The following is a 16,894-nucleotide window of genomic DNA, read 5'->3' as shown; positions in this document are numbered from 1 at the left end:
GCTCGCCGGCTTCCTCGCGTACCGCTCACATCGCGCGCTTCCGCTTTGTTGGCGCCGCAAAGCAGGGTCACAAAAATCACATTTTGCAACCACTTTTACACCTTTGCTCTTTTTGCTCCACTTTTTGAGATTTGCCTTATTTCTCCAAATCATTTTTTTGTGCGTTACTTTGCTTCGCCTTCCACAGACAGTTGTCGTCCAAATTCAAATCAAGTAGTTAGGGTCACTGTGGACCATTTCCTTCCCTTTTCCTTGCGTCCTTCATTCCTTCCTTACTTATCCTTCGTTTGCTTCCCTTTGCATCCTTCTATCCTTCATTGTTCGTATCAACCTTTATGACATGACGATTTCCCTCCTTGCCGTGGTCTTCCTTCCTTTCATCCTCACCTCGTTTCATTCCTTCTGCATTGCATGCTTTTGTTTTCACTTTGCTCCCTTTTTTCCTTCCTCTTGCAAAATCTTAAGTATCAAAGTATTTCCCACCAGGCACGCCACCCACATCGGCAGGGATTCACTTTCAACTACAGGATCTGCAAAAAACATTAAACTACCATTAGTTTGAAATGAATCGCTCAAACTCCTCCGTCGCCCAGCCTTCTGTTTTTTCTTCCTCCTCGTCTCCTCATGAATGACACCTTGAATTCATTCCATTGTGTTCCACTTGTAGTGCCCGCCCATCAAAGGACGCGTGCAAAAGATTCTCCACTGGCGTTGGGGCGAGCCCCCGCCTCCGGTTTCTGTCCCGGCGCCGGATGCGCCTCCTGCTCTGGACGCGCTGCCTGACCCGCCGCCGCCGCCGCCCATGAAAGGCCGAGCTGAGCGGGAGTTCTTGGTCAAGCTGGCGGGACAGTCCTACTGGCACTGCACGTGGATCACTGAGCTGCAGGTGGAACCAAAAAGTGACCCATTATTGAGCTTTGTTTTTTTTTTTTTTAAAAGCAAAAAAAAAAAAAAACACGAAATGACAATTTTCTAAATATATAAAGATCACATTTCCCGCTCCTCCAGTTGGAGATCTTCCACTCGGTGATGTACCGCAACTACCAGAGGAAGACGGACATGGACGAGCCGCCCGGTTTGGACTACGGCTCCGGCGAGGACGAGAGTGGGGCGGGAAAAAGCGAGAAGCGGCGTGCCAAAGATCCGGAATATGCCGTCATGGAAGACAAGTTCTACAAATACGGCATCAAGCCCGAGTGGATGATGATTCATCGCATCATCAACCACAGGTGAACCTTTTCTTGCTTTTCCTCCTTCACTTGCATTCATCTGTCCTTTCTTCATTCCTTTTTCCCTTCCTTTCCATCCTGTCTTCCTTTGTCCCTTCCTTCCTTTCATGCCATTTTAATTTCATTGCTTGCATCCTTACTTTGTCCTCCTTTTGTTCTTTGCTTTCAAGAATCCTTCTGTTATCTTTCAGCCATCCTTTCCTTTCCTTCCTTCCTTTCATACCGTGCTCATTTCCCTTATTTTTCCATCCTCTCATCCTTCTTTCCTTCCTGCCATCCTTCCTTGCTGTCATCCCTCTCTCCTTTCATCTTTTTATACATCCTTGTTTCCCTCCCTCCTTTGTTGTGTTATTCCTTTCGTGCTCATATTCGACATTTCTTCAGACAGAGTTTTCAAATTTGAGTCCTGTCTGATCCCAAGTGGCGATACTTGAAGATGTCATTTGTGATGAAAATGTTTTTTGTTTGAATCAGATAGTGTTTGACAACGCAAACTCAACATTGGCTCCAAAAAGTTTCCTGTGGAGTTCATCGTCCATTTTTAATTTGGATTAGGCCAAATTAGTCAGAATGAGCAGATAACATTCAGATATGAGCAAATATTAAATGCGGCGCTGTGTGTCAGTGTGGATAAAAAGGGGATGTACCACTACCTGGTGAAGTGGCGCGACCTGACCTACGACCAGTGCACGTGGGAACAAGACCACATGGACATCCCCGACTTTGTCATTTACAAGACCAACTACTGGAGACACAGGTACGCCCTTTGAGTCCTTTCGGCGATGCGCTCTTGAGCGCTCCCAATTTTTTTGTAGGGACGCCACCACGAAGGAGGACCCCGACAAGCCTCGCAGGATGAGGAGCAAGAGTCAGGAAGTCGAAGACGAGCCTTCTCCCGCGTCGCCCGTCACTGACGTGAGCTCCCGGCGTGGCCATCTCGGCAGACGGGAGGGGGCTGCGTGTCACTGTGATATTTAAAATTGAGATTTTTTCTCCCCATTTCTAGCCGACGATAAAATACGAGGAGCAGCCCGACTTTGTGACGTCGACGGGCGGCACGCTGCACCTGTACCAGATGGAGGGTCTTAACTGGCTCCGCTTTTCTTGGGCTCAGGGCACCGACACCATCCTGGCGGACGAGATGGGCCTGGGCAAGACCATCCAGACCATCGTCTTCCTCTATTCACTCTTTAAAGAGGTGCCTGCCGTCGAGTAATGCCGCGCGGCACTTTGTTCATCTTCTTTGTTGCAGCTGGATCAGTATTTTGTATTCAGGTGTAGTTTTCTGAGGGAAAAAAATCTCAAGAGAATTAAGTTTGTTTATTTTTTTTCCAGGGAGAAAGTTGCAATATTTGCGTTAATTATGTTGCATTGTTCTTCTGGAAAAAAAATCATAATATTAAGAGAATTAAGATGTACTTCTTTTGTGAAAAGAATCACAATACTACAAGAATTAAATCATATTTTAGTCACAACAAAGGTTCCATGAGAATTAAGTCAGATTTTTCTCAGGTAAAAAAACAAAAAACAAAAGGCAGGATGTTTTACAAAAATGAAGTTGTACTTTTTTTTTCCACTAGAAAAAAAAATAGAAAAAGTAAACTCATGTGGAATTATGTCTTATTAAAAACAAAATCACAAGTTTTTATTGTGAGAAAATAAATCATGTTGCACTTTTTTTAATTTGAAAGAAAAAATTTGGGGGGGAGTCATAGCATTATGCAACTCTTTTTTTCTCAGTTTTTCTTCCGCAAAGAAAACCTTTTTACTTTCTAAAGCTTTGTGTCCCGCTAAATGCCATAAGAATTCAGAAGTCGCTTCCTTCAGAGGAAAAAGTCATTATGTTACGAAAACAAAGCCATAAATTAAAATAATAAAAAATAAAACAAAATAAAAATGGCCATTAAAAAAAATTCCCCAAGACGTAGGAGTTGTACACATGATTTGTTGGGATAAAAAGTCATGAAATAATGACATCAAACTCAATAATATGAATATTAAGTTTTACTTTTCAGAGAAATAAAGCCACAATGTTAAGAGATTTAAGTTTTGTTATAATGTAGTGATAATAATTCAAGAATCACATTTTTTTCCCTTTTTATTTTCCAGGGTCACACTAAAGGCCCTTTCCTCGTCAGCGCGCCGCTCTCCACCATCATCAACTGGGAGCGGGAGTTTGAGATGTGGGCGCCCGACTTCTACGTGGTCACCTACACGGGCGACAAGGACAGCCGAGCCATCATTCGGGAGAACGAGTTCTCCTTCGACGACTCGCTTCTGAAGAGCGGCAAGAAGGCTTTCAAGATGAAGGTGAGTCGCGATGTCGCCGAGACACGTCGAGCGCACGCGTAAATGACAAAATGTTGTTTTTTTTTTTTCTCTCTCGTGCAGAGAGAGACGCCGATAAAGTTCCACGTACTGCTGACCTCCTACGAACTGGTGACCATCGACCAGACGGCACTCAAATCCATCGACTGGGCCTGCCTGGTGGTGGACGAGGCTCACCGCCTTAAAAATAATCAGTCCAAGGTACGCACATGGCAAGGACAATTAAACAGAACCACCATGTACCTCAATGTGCCATATTTGAAATGAATAAGATTTATATTTTCAAGAAAAAAACCCCGTCAGGAATAGAAAAGTGTCTAGACACAGTGCAAAAAGATTTAAAATTAGCAGTATATATTTTTGTGTAAATGAAGCTCCTCATCATCTCAAGATCGATCCTCGTTCCCATCACAAAATGTTGGCAAAGTACGTTTTTGTTTATTGATTTGGCCTGAGGACAACCACAATGAATAGAGATGGGATAAAGAAAAGCCTCAACAGATGAATTTGCGAATCTGAAAATTTTTTTTTTTCATAGAAGTCATAATATTACAAGAATTTAGCCGTATTGTTTTCGATGAAAAAAGTTAAAACATTAAGAAAAAGAAGTTGTTTTTCAGAGAAAAAAATTCACATTACCGGAATTAAATACAATTTTCCAACATAAGGTCAGCATTGTATGAAATTAAATATTTTTCTGAGAAGAAAGTCACTATTAGATGGAATGAAGTATTTCTTTGACAAATTGTCTCAAGTCGTATTTGTTTTAGATGTACAGTGTCAATATTTTTTATGAGAAAGTCTCAATGTTATGAAAATGTATATACAGTTTTGTATTAATATGGCAAAGGTAATAGTTTCAAAAAGTCAACTGAAACAATTTATTTATGATTCATACAGCGATGTAAGATTTTCCCTTTTGGTGGTCAGTTCTCTTCAATTGAATCCAAGTCTTGCGTTACGCTTGTGCGCCCTCTAGTGGCTGCAACCGTCTTCATCCAGTCATTATTAGAATTGGAATTAGAAATCCCTTTATTGTCATTGTACTCAAGAGTGCAACGAGATTAGAGAGCTCCCCTCTCCAGTGCAATACAACAATAATACAGACAAATATATAAATTAGATAAAATTGAGAGTGCAATGGAAAATAATACTGAAGGGTATATAAAAACACATCACGATGCTGTTCTGCAAGGTAAGGGTGGTCGTGTGTGTGTGTGAGAGTATAGAATAGAGATGGCTATCCGAAACGCTTCATGCTTCTCCTCACGAGGGTGGCGGGCGTGCTGGTGCCGTTCCCAGCCGTCTTCGGCCAGTAGGCGGCGTACACCCTCAACTGTTTGCCAGCCAGTCAATCGCGCCGTTTTACAACGCACATTTGGTTTGCAGTTTTTCCGGCGCCTGAACGACTACAAGATTGACCACAAGCTGCTGCTGACCGGAACGCCGCTACAGAACAACCTCGAGGAGCTTTTCCACCTGCTCAATTTCCTCACGCCCAACCGCTTCAAGTAGGACGCGCACACACTCTGAGTGACTCACATGGCCATAATCTTGGATTGTTTGTCTTCTTTGGATTGTTGTCTGAAAATAAATCATATTATTTGGGGGGTTGGAACATTTCAACAATACAATATTAAAATATGAATTTCTTTGAAGAAAGTTACAATATTACGAAAATTGAGTTGGAGTTTACTGTGAAAGAAATGCCATAGTCTCAGCTAAATTGTGAAAGAAAAAATATTAGATTGTTTTTCCCCTGCAAAACGTTTGTATTTTTTACAACCCAAAAGCCGCCACACTGTATTATGAGAATTACATTTTATTTTTTTGTCAACTAAGTCGCTATATTATTGCCGTATTTGTTAAATGAGTTAAATATTTTTTTTCTGAATAAAAGCTGTAGTATGAGAGTTAAGTGCCAATGTTTTAAGAAAAAAAGTTCAGATTTCATGAGTATTATATTTTTCTCAAGGAAAAAGTTACTATATTATGCGACTTGTGTTCCAATTTCTCGCTTGTTACACAGTATTGATAATGAGGTTGCTATTTTGTTGAGAAAAAAAAATTTAATCATGAAAATTGTCTTTTTTTTCAGAAAAAAAGCATGAAATACAGAAATGAATCTTTTTTTCTTTTTTTAAGAAAAAAATTACTATAACAAAAATCAAGTTGTATTTTTGCCAAAAATGAGTTGCTGTATTAGGTTATCCAGAAACCACAAACAAAAATGAAGCCATACCACGAGAAGGAAGTGATGTTTTGAATGTAATTGCGAATGTCCTCGCGCAGCAACCTGGACGGCTTCCTGGAGGAGTTTGCCGACATCTCCAAGGAGGACCAGATCAAGAAACTTCACGACCTGCTGGGGCCTCACATGCTGCGGCGCCTCAAGGCCGACGTCTTCAAGAACATGCCCGCCAAGACCGAGCTCATCGTGCGGGTGGAGCTCAGCCCCATGCAGAAGTAGAAAACTCTCAATTTCATCCACCTTGCTTCTTTTTTTTTTTTTTTTTTTTTTTGACCATTCTAGCTGTGTCGATGCAAATGTCAAATTAGAAAAAAAGGCGGTCTGAGAATTTACTCATTGAAATGAACGGAGATGCCAATAATCTGTTCCAGCGCCCCAAAAATCACCCCAAAAAAACAACAAATTCTCATAAGAAAAATGGCACTCTCTAGTATTGTACTTTGTAAAATACTTAGTAATAACATACTTAAATAGCATAACGTGCTTCGTCTGCTTTGCGTGCCAAATGACGTAGATTTTACGATGAAACACAGAAAAACCGTCGCAACTAAGCTGCAGTCGTTTTCTGCCGAGAATAAAGAATATATACTGGCCATTATTTTTTGCTATGCCTGCATGTGTTGCTACCGCAATTGTGATTACATAGAAGTTGCTCAAATGCTAATGATTGCAACCTCGATGCTAGTTTTGTCAGCCGCTCTATGGTGTTTTGCATTGAGTGTTAGCATTAAGCTAGCAGACTTTCAAAAGAAAGTGGTTTAGACAAATATGTGAAATTCTCTTTTTTTTTTTAAGTTGATTTGACAGTAAACTTTAAAGAGTTAAGTTGTACTGCATTTTCTAAAGGCCTGAAAGTTAATCCTCCATCTTTTTTGTTTTCTTTAAACAGAAAATACTACAAGCTGATTCTAACCAAGAACTTTGAGGCCCTGAACTCAAAAGGCGGGGGAAACCAGGTCTCCCTGCTCAACATCATGATGGACCTGAAGAAGTGCTGCAACCATCCCTACCTCTTCCCCGTCGCCTCCATGGTGGGAAAAGTCATCTCGTTGTGTCACCACCATCTTTGCAAAAATGCTCCAGCGGCGCTCTCTCCTTTCGTTCCAGGAGGCCCAGAAAACGCCCAACGGCGCTTACGAGGGCTCCGCCCTCACCAAGGCTTCCGGGAAACTGACACTGCTGCAAAAGATGCTGCGGAAGCTGAAGGAGCAGGGACACCGAGTGCTGGTCTTCTCGCAGGTAATGGTCACGAGTCATTTGTGCTTTCTCGCTCGTGACGCTCCCCTCTTCGCAGATGACTAAAATGCTGGACCTACTGGAAGACTTCCTGGATTACGAAGGTTATAAATATGAAAGGATCGACGGCGGTATCACCGGAGCGCTTCGGCAGGAAGCCATCGACCGCTTCAACGGTAAGTAAAAATTTCTGCGCTTGCTATAAAATAATAGTTTTCGCTATATTAGGAGAATTGTATATATTATAAAACTGATTATCACTGCAATGAAGTATTTTTTTCCATAGGAGAAGAAGAAAAAAATTGTCTGATTTAAAAACAATAATAAATAAATAAAATTGCCAGATTTTGCTTCATTTTTTTCACACATTACAAAATAAGACAAAGATAATGACGTTAAAATATTCCCAACCAACGAAAATTATCAGATGAGTTTTTTTTTTTTCCTCTCCATCGTAAAGTTACGCATATTAAATGCCTTATGACATCACAATGCAACACGCTCAGGTCGTGACTGTCACGGCTCACCTGTTTTCTGGATTTGGTCACGTGACATTCACAGACTGAGCCCGCCCGGCCCTGTGATGTCAATTTCAGTCGACAGCCCGTGGCAAAATGGCCGCCCACTCATATGGCGAAAAATGGGAGGATTTTTCGGCTTCATTTATATTCAATAGTGATCAGAATGCTCTGCTTCGCTTTTGAGGAAAGAAAACCCCATTTCAGAATAAAAAAGTTGCAATATTACAAGAATTTAGTTTTTTTAAAATGCATAATTTCAAGAAATTCGTCTTGTTTTTTCTCCCAGAAGAATTTTCATGATTTCAGTTGAATTTTATCAACAAAAATATTTTAAGAAAATGGTAATGAAACAACCTAAAAGGATATTGTCTGCTATAAATGAATCAATCAAAATGTAAATAATAAGAAGACCAAATGAACTTAATACAAATATTTTAAGAAAAAATGTGTTCTTTCAAGTACACGAAGTGTAATAATCCAAGTTTAATTGGGTCTCTTTTCTCTTTTCAATAAAAAAAAAATTAACTATTTCTGTTAGATTACAGCCCCCACCCCCCCCCCCCCCCCCCAAAATAAAAAATAAATTATATATATATATATATATATATATTGTTTCCCTCGACAAAATCTGCTTTTTTTTCAGTCTGGCACTAATGGTCTTTGGTATTGTGCTTTTCTATGGGCAGCTCCCGGCGCTTGTCAGTTTTGTTTCCTGCTCTCCACCCGTGCCGGAGGTTTGGGCATCAACCTGGCCACAGCCGACACCGTCGTCATCTTCGACTCGGACTGGAACCCCCACAATGACATCCAGGTAGGGGCACCCCGCCTGCGATTCGTTTTATGCCCGTCGGCTTGGCTCCAAATTGTTTTGCTCCGCCCTTCAGGCCTTCAGTCGTGCTCACCGCATCGGGCAGGCCAACAAGGTGATGATCTACCGCTTTGTGACGCGAGCCAGCGTGGAGGAGCGCATCACGCAGGTGGCCAAGAGGAAGATGATGCTGACCCACCTGGTGGTGCGGCCCGGCCTGGGGTCCAAAGCCGGCTCCATGACCAAGCAGGAACTGGACGATATCCTCAAGTTTGGAACCGAAGAGCTGTTCAAAGACGAAGGCGAAGGTGACTCAACAGAGCTTTATTGGTGGTGTGATTGGCTTGGAGATCACATTTTTTTCAAGGAAAAAATACTCATTCTCCCTTAATTTCCTTTTTCAAAAAGACAAAACATCCAAATATTACTTGAGAAATTTTAATTCTGTTTTTGAGAGAAAAAAAATCCAAATTTGTAAGTTTTTAAAAAATATATATATTATGAGCCTTATTTTGGAGATAGTCTCAAGATCACGAGAGGTAAATTGAATCTGAGAAAAAAAAAATCATTATCAGAAGAAAATTGTGCTATTACGCCAAATAGTTTTTTTTTCATTAAAAAAGTTTTGGAAGAGAAAAGGAATGTTAAAAGAATTTAATTGTTTTTTTTCTTTTACAGAATTAAGTTGCATTTTTTTTACTGAAAAAAAGTTGCAAAATTGTAACTAAGTCATATGTGAGAATCAAATCCTTTTTTTTTTTTTTTAAAAAAAAGAAAGTTGCAATTTTTTTTTTCTTTTTTTGGGGGGGAAAAGCCGCCTCCATATTACTGAAATTATTTGTCTTTTGAAAAAAATAGAATTTGAGCGTTATTTTTTTCTCTGGAAAAAAGCTGCCATTTTACTGTTGATAATTAGGTAAAAAGTTGTCGTATCGCTGGAATTAAATCAGATTTATTTTTTTTTAGAGAAAGAAAACAAAATAGCTACATTACTGCAAAAGTTATTTCTTATTTTTTTGTTTGGGAAAACATTTCAACATTGCAAGAATGAAGTTTTTCTTTTGTGTTTTTTTTTTGTTTACGTTTTTTATACTCTGTGACAGGTATGAAGATATCCTCTGGGGATAAAGTTGAGGACGAGGGAAATGTGATCCACTACGACAGCACGGCCATCGAGAGGCTGCTCGACCGAAGCCAGGACGCCACCGACGACTCGGACGTCCAGAACATGAACGAGTACCTCAGCTCCTTCAAAGTGGCCCAGTACATGGTCCGAGAGGAGGACAAGGTAAAAGGCGAAGGAAAGAACATTTTTTCCTGGGTTCTTTTTTTTTTTTTTTTCTCTCTATTTCACTTCCAGCTTTACCTTTTTTGGACTGTTGCTGGGAAGCGGGGAAAAAAATTTGGCAGCTCTGCTACATTCATCTTGGTTTATGCCAAAAAGCAGTGAAATAATGAGCCGAGAGAAGCAAAATAGCGCTGCAGATAACTGGGGCGATAACTCACGCTCGCATTTCTCATCGGAGCTGTATAAATATATTGACTGCCGCTGCTTTAATCCAATCCTTGCGAGGAAACATCTGTAGTCCAGTATGGAGCTTGAACACATTTGCTATGGGAGCAAAGAGCATGTTAATGGAACACAGATATGCGTGATTGTGACTTCGCCCGGTATTCTCCGTTGCCTCCTTCACAGTGCCCATTGTGTTTCCTAACTTTTATTGACCCAAGCCACATCATTTTTGACAAGATAAAACATCTCACTGCGCATTGCCGTGCTTCAAGCCATGGATATTTGAACACAAGCAATGGAAAAACACGTCGACAGATAATATAAAAATAGTCACAAGCTTTTGTTCTTTGTCTTCTGCAAAGAGCGACTAAAATAACTCGAGCCGTTAACTTGTACATCCATGTCTGTATTGTATCGCCCCCAGGTGGCCAAAGCACACGCCAGAAGGAGCAGAGAGCTCTAGATAGATATGGATTCGATATCTATATAGAGCTAGATATCTAGAGCTATCTACATTAGAGATCTAATCAGATCTATCTAGATAAAATCCATCTAGTTAAGATATCTCACTATTTCTATCAAGATCAGACCATATCGATATCTAGATAGCTCTAGATATCTAGATCTATATTGATATCTAATCTAGATAGATCTAGTTCGATAATCTAGATAGCACTGTAAATAATGAGCGATCCATCCTTTTATCTCCTGACAAATACCTCAAATAGAAAATCTTAAGATGACACTAAAACAAATAAAAACTAACTGAAACATAACTAAATAAAAACTACAAACGGATTAAAACTTGAATTTTCAAATAACAAAAAGTCCAAACCAAATAAAAAGAAGAAAAGGCTATTCCAAGCATGCATTTCAACTTGTTTCATTTCCACCTAATTTGGGCATTCCAGATTGACGAAATCGAGCGAGAGATCATCAAGCAGGAGGAGAACGTGGATCCCGACTATTGGGAGAAGCTGTTGCGGCACCACTACGAGCAGCAGCAGGAGGACCTGGCCAGCAAATTGGGCAAAGGCAAGAGGAATCGCAAGCCGGTCAACTACAATGACGCTGCGCAGGAAGATCAAGGTAAGCCCCCCACATTTTTATCATATATTTTTTAAATCTTTTTTTTTTTTTCTTCTGCATCGTATTTGTCGTTTCAGAATGGCACGCCGACATTTCTGACAACCAATCCGAGTACTCCGTGGGCTCCGAGGAAGAGGACGAGGACTTTGACGACCGTCCAGAAGGTAAGTCAGAAATTCATCTAAAATAAACCTCTAATTAAAGTGGATACATTCTAGTCTCTCCGGTGATGGGTCTTAAAGAGAAACTATATTAATAAAAGGAATAATTTTCCCCTTCCTTCACACTGTAAACATGTTAACTTATGATATTACAACTAAAATGTGGAAGTATTTTGATGAGTTGTACGTTTAAATGTATTCCTGAGTTCTCACTTTGTAGCTTTCTCCAAATAAGAGGCAACGCATGCTTGCTCTTCACCGTTTGTCACTCCAAGTTGAAGTTAACTGTCAAACTGACACATAACAAAAATCAAATTGAACAGTTAATGATTAAACGCCAAAATGTTACATTTCTTTTCATTGAACTCAAATGCACTAGCTTAATGCTATCATAGACATAAAATTTGCCTAATTAACGTGAAGCCTACCCATCACATAAACGTAGCTGGCTAAACTACATTCAAATTTATTTATTGGTTCCTTTCTGTGGGAACAACCACGAGCTGTTTGTATGGGTTTGGAATTTCTTTTTATAATTCGCTACGATTCCACAAGATGGCGCCAAAGCCCTGAAGGTCGTTCGGGTGTCAAAGAAGTATATAAGAATGACTTTTGTGGTGAAAGGTATCTGTCTGTTGAAGTAATTGCTGCTATATCATGGAAATTTGCGTTTTTTTAAAAAATATATTTTTCACAGGTTTTTACATTTTACTTAGGTTACAGACGCAATTAAAAAACAATCAAATCAGCTTTCATTTCGTTTTAAGGGGGGCTGTCAATTACTCGCGCAATTCGGGGCAGAGCTCGGTCCCTATCCCCCGCAAATAACTTAACAATAAACCAAGTTTTTATTTAGCGGCTCCAGTTGCCTGGCACGCTCGCTCTAAGCTCTTTGCCAAAACACACAAAGCGCGCTCGAGACGGCCATCTCCGAGTGAAAGGAAAGGAAAAAAAAAAACTCACATTCTCCTTTCTTTACCTCGCCAAGGGGCTCAATGTTTTCATCATCGCGTGAAAATCATTTTGAAAGGCGAGCATGCGATACTAGCTTTGCAATTTTTTTTTTTCTGGGCCTTGATTGAGGTCTTGTTTTTTAACCCCTCGGTTACCTGCAGGTCGGAGACAATCCCGCCGGCAGTTGCGCAACGAGAGGGACAAACCGCTCCCTCCTCTTCTGGCCAGAGTTGGCGGCAACCTCGAGGTCTGTCCTCCCGCTTTGCTTTCAAATGTCCAACTATTCTTCCTGGATGTTAGCACTGTGTTCAGGTGTACGCACAATGTGAATGTGAACAGCAGCGACATTTGTCTGCAGCTTTGTAACTGCGGTATAAATGTATCGATCGCGAGTCTCCACAGCACAAGTTGAGAATACTTTCTATGTTTGTGAACGAAAGAAGCAGGAATAGGCATTGGCCTCGCATGTGCCAATTTTTTGATGTTTGTGGCCAGGTTCTCGGCTTCAACACACGGCAGCGGAAAGCTTTCCTCAACGCGGTGATGCGCTGGGGGATGCCGTCTCAGGACGCCTTCTCCTCTCAGTGGCTGGTCCGAGACCTCCGAGGCAAGACTGAGAAGGAATTCAAGTAAGTCGAGTGAGATACAAAACAAGGTGACGTCGAAGTGATTGCATTTCACATTTGGCCGTGTCGCCGCCAGAGCGTACGTGTCGCTTTTCATGCGTCACTTGTGCGAGCCGGTGGCCGACGGGGCGGAGACGTTCGCCGACGGCGTTCCCAGGGAGGGCCTTTGTCGCCAGCCGGTCCTCACGCGCATCGGCGTCATGTCGCTTGTCAAGAAGAAGGTGGCGCTCTTTCTTTTCTTTACAACTACCTTGGTAGCAATGCTAATTCCGTTAGCCTGTCAATGGCGGTTCCCATTAGTTGTTAGCATTAAGCTAATAGACTTTGATCAAAGTTGAGAATCGCTGCCAGGTTTTCTGATTTGGTCATCATTGCTATGTGTTTTGCGTCCAGATTCAGGAATTTGAGCACGTCAACGGGCGTTGGAGTCTCCCGGAGCTCAAGCCTGAAGTCAGCTTGGACAAATCCTCCTCCAGGGCATCGTCCCCCACCGCCAAGACCGCGACACCCACGCCGGACGCCAGCTGCAACAACACGCCATGCACCTCCAAGCCTGGTAAGTGCCGAAAAAAAAGGAAACTTGACCGACGCTCTAGACGACCAGCGACGTTTCGTTGATGCCAACAGCGACGCCCGCTCCAGCGGAAAAGCCCGAAAAGAACGGGAAGGAAGGCGAGAAGGAGGACAAGGAAAATGGCGAGGCCCAGTCTGAGAAGGAGAAAGATGACAGCAAAGAGGGAAACAACGAGGTGGGAAACAGAGGAAATGGCATCTGAATGAAACTTTTTGGAGTCTTTTTATCGTGTCGGAACGACAGTCACGTTTCATTTTGTCTCTTCCTGTGGTGAATATGGGAGGGGCCTAAATGACGTCTACATGATCAAGACTCATGTTGATTAAAATACCGTTTTCAGAAAGTTCTCATCCCAGTCATTCTTAAAACTGAATGTTTAAATTATGCATTATAATTTTTTTTTATATGCACATATTTACATAATTCAAATGTTCATTTCATTTTAGTGGACGTTATTTTCCTATATTTTAGTGCATGGTTGTGTCTGTTCTAAAAATCGAATTTACGCCTTCACTGCAAAAGTTCTCTAAGGTGTCCGTCATTTCAGCCTCGCGCACCGCAAAGCGCGTCTCCTCCCACTTTGAAAACGGAGGGCAAAGACAGCGATGGCAAAGACGATGACGGCAAGGACGCCGATGGCAAAGATGGCGACGGCAACCAATCACGTGAAGAGGAGGAGGACGAACCAAGCAGCTTCTCGCCTCAGGAGAGGAATTCGCCAGACAAGAGCAAAATAACAACCGAGCAGGACGGGTTGGAGCAAGAAGGAAAAGCAGGTGTCGTAGTCACAAATTCACCTATTTGCATTTGTTGAATTTTTACCAAACTTATCCCCAGCGATTCACATTTCTGTGCTTCTTTCGAAACGCTAAAGCTCTGCATCTATTGGATGGCGAAGAAGCAGCTGACGAGCGGCAAAAAGACACAGAGAAGTCGGAAGCGGCGGACTCCAACGAGGCAGCTGAAACCAAGAAAGGTGAATCCGACTGCAGTCAATCGAATCTTTTGGGTTTTTTTCCGGCCTGCGCCTAAACGCAAACTGATGCAAGCTTCTTGTCATGAACAGAAGAGATGAAAGGTGAAAAGGATGCCGGGAGAGAAATCCGAGAGGCGAAGGCGGAGCTGGCCAAGGGAGACGGCAAACCGCCTGCTGAGCGGCCTCGCTTCATGTTTAACATCGCTGACGGCGGTTTCACTGGTTCGTCACGCTGATGCAATGTCCAACTCAACTTCAAATTCATAAAAATAAGCCATCCACAGAATAGATTTGACAAAGACCATGTTTAGATTCTTTGCCCCTCCCCCTCTTAAGGAAGAGAAAATATGTAGCACGGTTGGACCCGACGTAGAGTCGGCAATCGGCTGAATGATTTTGGTGAAAAAATCGAATGGAGATATTTATTTTTTTTCAACATTTTTGCAATTGTGATTTTAATATGAATTCTTTTTTTCAAGGTCCTCTTCCTATACATTTTTTTCAGAAAGGTACAGAATGGTATCATCTGTACAATGTTGAACATTTTTTGCCCCGCCTAATTATTTGTGGAAATGGCAAATAAAATGGGTGCTAAACTTGACCCTTGTGGCACACCCATTTTTATTTTCCGCAAAGATGAGGTACAACATCCAATGCCACGCATTGATTTCTTCTACTCAGGTATTTATTCATAAGGAAGGAAGGAACAGTAGGTAGGTGATAACCTGGGAAGTCGGTACCTTGGAAAGTAGGTCAGGAAATCCGAAGGGAGGTCGACAGTTTGCATTTGCATGAAAAAGTATACTTAATAATAATTGAACTAAAAAAAAAAAGCTGACATTCGCATGTGTTTCCCTCTCCCCCGCAGAGCTGCACACTCTTTGGCAGAACGAAGAGCGTGCCGCCATCTCTTCGGGAAAGATGAGTGAAATCTGGCACCGCCGCCACGATTTCTGGCTCCTGGCAGGAATCGTCATGTATCCTTGGCGGCGCCGCAAGCCAGCCCCCTCGGGACCCCCTGCCGCGCTTGTTTTTTACTGCAGACTAAAACATCAAGTACATGTCGTCCTCGCTAGTTTGCGAGTCGGGGCTGCATATCAGTGATATAAATCTCCTTTTATGACGCCACACACTCCGAGTTCTTGTCTCTCATACTTTAGCCGCCATAAATTTGGCATCTCGGAAAATTCCGGATTGGCACAGAACTCCCAATAGAGCGCACATCCATGGCTTGTATTTTTTATTTATTTTTTGTTCACATTTTTTACACTTTAACGTCGAATATTAAGATAGAAAGGTCTATATTTTTTCCTCAATATAGTTTTTTTTTTTTTTTTTTAATGCTCTTTTTCCAAAGTGTCCTTGACCTCCACACCAGCCACGGCTACGCTCGTTGGCAGGACATCCAAAACGATCTGCCGTTCGCCATCGTCAACGAGCCGTTTAAGTCGCAGGCCAACAAAGGAAACTTCTTGGAGATGAAGAACAAGTTCCTGGCTCGACGCTTCAAGGTAAGACAACGTCGAAGTCTCATTTGGGTGAAGCCACGAAATGATGTGGCCGATGTCACCTGTTGCAGGTGAGTTTAGGACGTCGCGTACAATCTTCACCGTATGTAAAATACAATCGCAGTTCTAATTCTTGGCAACCTCCTAATTTCGGCTGACACTTTGTGAAGAAATGTTTCTTTATTATGAGCACATGAGTGTCATCAATCAGCTGACAAAATGCCCCAAGGCTCAATTCTTGGCCCCGTCACAATGCTGACTGCAGCGTTTCTCATCCTCTTTTTGACTGCCTCACATGTTTCAGATCTTCCAACATCCTCATTTACGGCATCTGTCGCCCCTTTACTCATCGCTTCAAAATAATGATGACTAAAAAAAAAAAAGGGGGGGTTTTATTTATTTATTTGATTTTTTTTCATGGATTTTCAGCGCATTTAAAATGGATTGCATGATGTGGAGTGAATAAACGGAGGCATGAATTTTCAGCAACTTAAGTGTCGGTTGGCAGGTACTTCAGGTGCTCGTCGCAATGTAGTAAAAGGAAAGTTTCAAATCGCAAAGGCTGCATTTTGGACAAACCTTAATATTTTTATTTGAATCCAGATTAATTTACTGCTCGGGAAAAAAAAATACCTGAGAAGAGGATTTTCCAAAAATTAAATGAGGATTATATTACAATCGCAATATTGAGGAAAGAAATTTGAAAATTGTGCCGTTCCGGTCCAGTTGCTCGTTCGGTCCTCTCGCCATCATTTCTGACGTGATTGACAATTTCTCAGAGGCGGGAAAAAAAACAAAGTTGCCATTAATTTGTTCACTGCGGGCTGGTTTCAAAGCAGAGCGCCGTGTACTGGCTGACGTTTTAGAGGATTTTCACTTATCTTTCAATAGCCGCAAAATATTCTGCTGTCAAAATTTAAGCACTAAACCTCCCTAAAGAAAATGGAGATGTTCTTATTTCACTCCAAAAGTTTTTTCTAACCTTTTTGCTCTTTAGTAATCAACCGTAGAACGTGAATATGTTTCACCACAACAAAAACACCCGTTTCAGACCAACAAGGTTTTTTTTTGTTTTGTATTTTTTGTGAAAGAAACATGTCGAGCAAAACAGTGACTTTGT

General features: G+C 41.6%; 1 protein-coding gene across 1 annotated transcript in view; it reads left to right on the top strand.

The window, feature by feature from the left end:
- The window catches only part of chd3 (chromodomain helicase DNA binding protein 3), a 30,836-nt gene that overhangs the window by 5,858 nt on the left and 8,084 nt on the right, over nucleotides 1-16,894 (top strand). Inside the window, 27 exon segments of the mRNA XM_088292590.1 lie at nucleotides 668-886; nucleotides 1,009-1,229; nucleotides 1,855-1,986; nucleotides 2,045-2,144; nucleotides 2,236-2,427; nucleotides 3,339-3,539; nucleotides 3,621-3,758; nucleotides 4,947-5,068; nucleotides 5,850-6,023; nucleotides 6,698-6,839; nucleotides 6,916-7,047; nucleotides 7,103-7,220; nucleotides 8,252-8,376; nucleotides 8,450-8,681; nucleotides 9,477-9,661; nucleotides 10,798-10,975; nucleotides 11,053-11,139; nucleotides 12,252-12,337; nucleotides 12,586-12,719; nucleotides 12,793-12,937; nucleotides 13,110-13,272; nucleotides 13,344-13,465; nucleotides 13,838-14,066; nucleotides 14,165-14,266; nucleotides 14,357-14,488; nucleotides 15,135-15,243; nucleotides 15,645-15,777. Of these exon segments, the coding sequence (XP_088148716.1) occupies nucleotides 668-886; nucleotides 1,009-1,229; nucleotides 1,855-1,986; nucleotides 2,045-2,144; nucleotides 2,236-2,427; nucleotides 3,339-3,539; nucleotides 3,621-3,758; nucleotides 4,947-5,068; nucleotides 5,850-6,023; nucleotides 6,698-6,839; nucleotides 6,916-7,047; nucleotides 7,103-7,220; nucleotides 8,252-8,376; nucleotides 8,450-8,681; nucleotides 9,477-9,661; nucleotides 10,798-10,975; nucleotides 11,053-11,139; nucleotides 12,252-12,337; nucleotides 12,586-12,719; nucleotides 12,793-12,937; nucleotides 13,110-13,272; nucleotides 13,344-13,465; nucleotides 13,838-14,066; nucleotides 14,165-14,266; nucleotides 14,357-14,488; nucleotides 15,135-15,243; nucleotides 15,645-15,777 (4,053 nt within the window).

The sequence above is a fragment of the Idiotropiscis lumnitzeri genome, chromosome 4 (genome assembly GCF_059441095.1).
Source record: "Idiotropiscis lumnitzeri isolate Australia: NSW breed Sydney's pygmy pipehorse chromosome 4, RoL_Ilum_1.0, whole genome shotgun sequence".
Lineage (NCBI taxonomy): Eukaryota > Metazoa > Chordata > Actinopteri > Syngnathiformes > Syngnathidae > Idiotropiscis > Idiotropiscis lumnitzeri.
This window is presented reverse-complemented; position numbering and strand designations above follow the sequence as displayed.